Source organism: Austrofundulus limnaeus, unplaced genomic scaffold (assembly GCF_001266775.1).
Source record: "Austrofundulus limnaeus strain Quisiro unplaced genomic scaffold, Austrofundulus_limnaeus-1.0 Scaffold8, whole genome shotgun sequence".
Lineage (NCBI taxonomy): Eukaryota > Metazoa > Chordata > Actinopteri > Cyprinodontiformes > Rivulidae > Austrofundulus > Austrofundulus limnaeus.
Window position 1 is genome coordinate 5,023,330 of NW_013952410.1, and position 3,040 is coordinate 5,026,369.

Sequence of the window (3,040 nt, forward strand, 5' to 3'; positions counted from 1 at the left end):
TATATTTGGTACTATGGTTAAAACTTTGTGGTAATAACACTTGGTACAACAAGTGCTCTGAGAAAAAATATCTAACTAAAGACAAAGTTGCAGGATGAAATCTKAATTGGGAGGATATTTGTGTGTATTTTTTATTAAAGCTGTTTAAAGTGGAGGTATTTGTAGAAAACAGGAAGGTAATGGTTTTGTAAATGGTCATTAGAGCCTTATATACAAAGCTGACCTGAAAAACACGCCTTTTTTCGGCTCTTTTCCTGGTCAGGAAATGGTCTCTCAGACAAGAAAAAGCGCCACACCGAATAACTGAATATTTTTTTCTCTTCTTCTTCTGGTGGTGACTGTAGGAGTTACGGTCTGTGGCTGATTATTCTTGTATTATTGGGGTTGTTATCAGCTAACAGATGCAGCACACATAATCCTCCGTGTACTCTGCCCTGAGGTGCACGACCTTTAAACACGAGCCGCGGGCGCGCGCCCCGCAGCTGCGCTATAAAGTCAGCGTCAGCGCGCGCACAGGTGAGACTGCAGCTGTGGACACGCGATGCTCAGCTGCAGGTGAGMACTCTGCCTCGTGCTGCTGCTTCTTCCTTCACGAACAGGCAACGTGCTTTATTATTTTGATTCTTTTTTTCCCTTTTTGCGCTCCTTCCAGTGCTCATCATTTGTAATCTGCTCATCATAAACAAAGGTTCGTGTTCATTTTCACAGAACTAAGTCTGCGTGGATCAAACTGTGTTAGTTCATGGTAGTGATTGGTTTTGTTCTTATATTTATAATTTAATGTTGTTTTTATTGATGGTTTTGACTGTGTGAGGCTGATTATTTTTTTAGACAGTCATGGCACCAAGACCAGAAGAGGGGACTCAGTCCACTCCCACTATAAGTATGTCATTTTCCCTGGAAACATTAAAAACCTTATGCACATACATACCTACATATAAATCCTGTCTGTCCATCATTAGATGACCAGAGTCAGAGTAAGGATGAGGCGCTCCCACCAGCTTACTCCACCTTGGACCTGGTGAGCGAGGAGCCTGCTGAGGAGGACCCCTGGGATCTGCCAGAACTCAAAGACACAGGGGTGAAGTGGTCAGGTGGGTGAAAGATCTAACATTCCATAAAGAAATGCATTTTGCACACTTCCCTGCTGGAGTTTTAAACTCTAATCATTTTTGCTGAGAAACAGCGTACTTACAGCCTCTTCAGTTCTTGAGACTAAAATGTGCAAATTTAGAAAACACATGCTCCATGATCTGTTACCACTAAGAGTATGTGTTGTAAATAACTCTCAGCTATGTTACCTTTTAGCTAAATATCTGGAAAAATGACTGACAGCCTTTTTTTTTTGTTTGTTTGTTTCGAAGAACGTTGATTAGCTGTGATGTTCGTCTATGGATTAACTTAAAATGTAAATCAGTTGTAGAAAGCCATCCAGTGATCACTTCCTGAGATTTTCATTCAGATCAGTCTGGGAGTTTAAAAGATATTTTGCTAACAGGGTTGACTTGAGGACCTAATGCCAAAGTTTTCTTTTTTATGACTTATAATATAAGTGGATGACAGTGAATTGTATTTCAGTATGTGTAAAAGTTATAAGCATTTCTGTCTTTGTTGAGGTTGGTGGTAGGTTTCAAAAGTTCATCAGTAGTTATAATTTTGATTCTTTCTTGACAGTTTCAGGGAGACAAACATTATCACCCGCCTTCACCATTCAACAGCAGGTGATTGAAAACCATCCCTGACTCAGTGTTTTATGTTTTCCTTCCCCTACAGATTTGGACACAGGAGGAAAGATAAAGAGAGTTCTGACTGCTATTGTGAAGTTGATTCTGCTGCTTGGATTACTCTACCTGTTTATTTGCTCCCTGGATATTCTCAGCTCAGCGTTCCAGCTGGTGGGAGGTGAAAACCCTTCATTCCATCTACTACTGTAGACTCGTGATCGATTGCTGCACATTTTCCTCACATGCCAGTGACTAAAGCAGGTCCAACAAGGTGCCTTTGTGTTGTTATGTGTGTGCAGGTAAAGCTGCTGGGGACATCTTCCAGGATAATGCTGTGTTGTCCAACCCTGTGGCCGGGCTGGTGATCGGGGTGTTAGTCACAGTGCTGGTGCAGAGTTCCAGCACCTCCTCTTCTATTGTGGTCAGCATGGTGTCCTCTGGATGTAAGCAGACTTTACAAACTCATTATTCAGACACTGAGAACAAGCATCAGGAGCTAAAGTCCAGGCATGATGCTGCAAATTTGTGTTTTTGAGGATCTGGGATTATCAACTCTGTCACTTAAAGGGATAATCTGGTCATTTTTTTATGTCATAATCTGTCAAGAATGCATTATTAGTATTTAACAACCAGGAAATCAGTCACAGAGCACAGAGTGTTGGAATAAAAAGGGGAAAAGTTTTCATCCAGGCTAAGCTAATTGTTAGCCTGGGGGTTTGCAACATTTACTATTGCAAGAGCCATTTTTATGATTTTTCCTACWAATGGAATTTGCATAGAGCAGGGGTCTGCAACCTTTACAATCAAACAAGCCATTTGTGCTCCTTGTCTCACTAATAAAATGTGTCCAGAGCCGCAAAACAAGCTACAACTGTGATTATCAACTGGTGGTCCGTGGGCCTTTTCAAAGCCTTTCCAGTAACATTTACAGTCAGTGGAGGTGACATTATAAAACTAAAAAAATTGTTATTATTATTATATTATTTATCATTATACAGATCAGGATAAATAAAAAGCCCATAAAAATGTAAACAACAAAACATATACAGTATATACTGTATATAGTTTATACTGAATTTAATAAAAACTAGAACCACTTAATTTATACAGGCATGTTTTTTTCTAATTCTTGTTAAAATGTAGTCTTCAAATTATTTAAAGGTAATTCTGATGGATTTGAGCGAAAGATCATAGAAAGAAATTGGAATATTTAAGTAAACAACAGGCTAGCATGAGCTAACATGTTTTACTTTTTGTATTAATAGTATTGATTACATATTTGCATACAAATTTTTTCTATTGTGGGTATAAAAAAC

The 3,040-nt window shown here is 39.1% G+C and overlaps 1 protein-coding gene across 1 annotated transcript in view; it reads left to right on the plus strand.

Moving 5' to 3' along the window:
• The first annotated feature begins 510 nt into the window (after positions 1-510).
• LOC106512275 (sodium-dependent phosphate transport protein 2B) overlaps positions 511-3,040 on the plus strand; it is a 10,880-nt gene continuing 8,350 nt past the window's right edge. Inside the window, exons 1-5 of the mRNA XM_014000938.1 lie at positions 511-688; positions 832-883; positions 963-1,094; positions 1,774-1,902; positions 2,024-2,167. Of these exons, the coding sequence (XP_013856392.1) occupies positions 838-883; positions 963-1,094; positions 1,774-1,902; positions 2,024-2,167 (451 nt within the window). The 5' untranslated portion in view covers positions 511-688; positions 832-837. The remainder of the gene's footprint in view (positions 689-831; positions 884-962; positions 1,095-1,773; positions 1,903-2,023; positions 2,168-3,040) is intronic.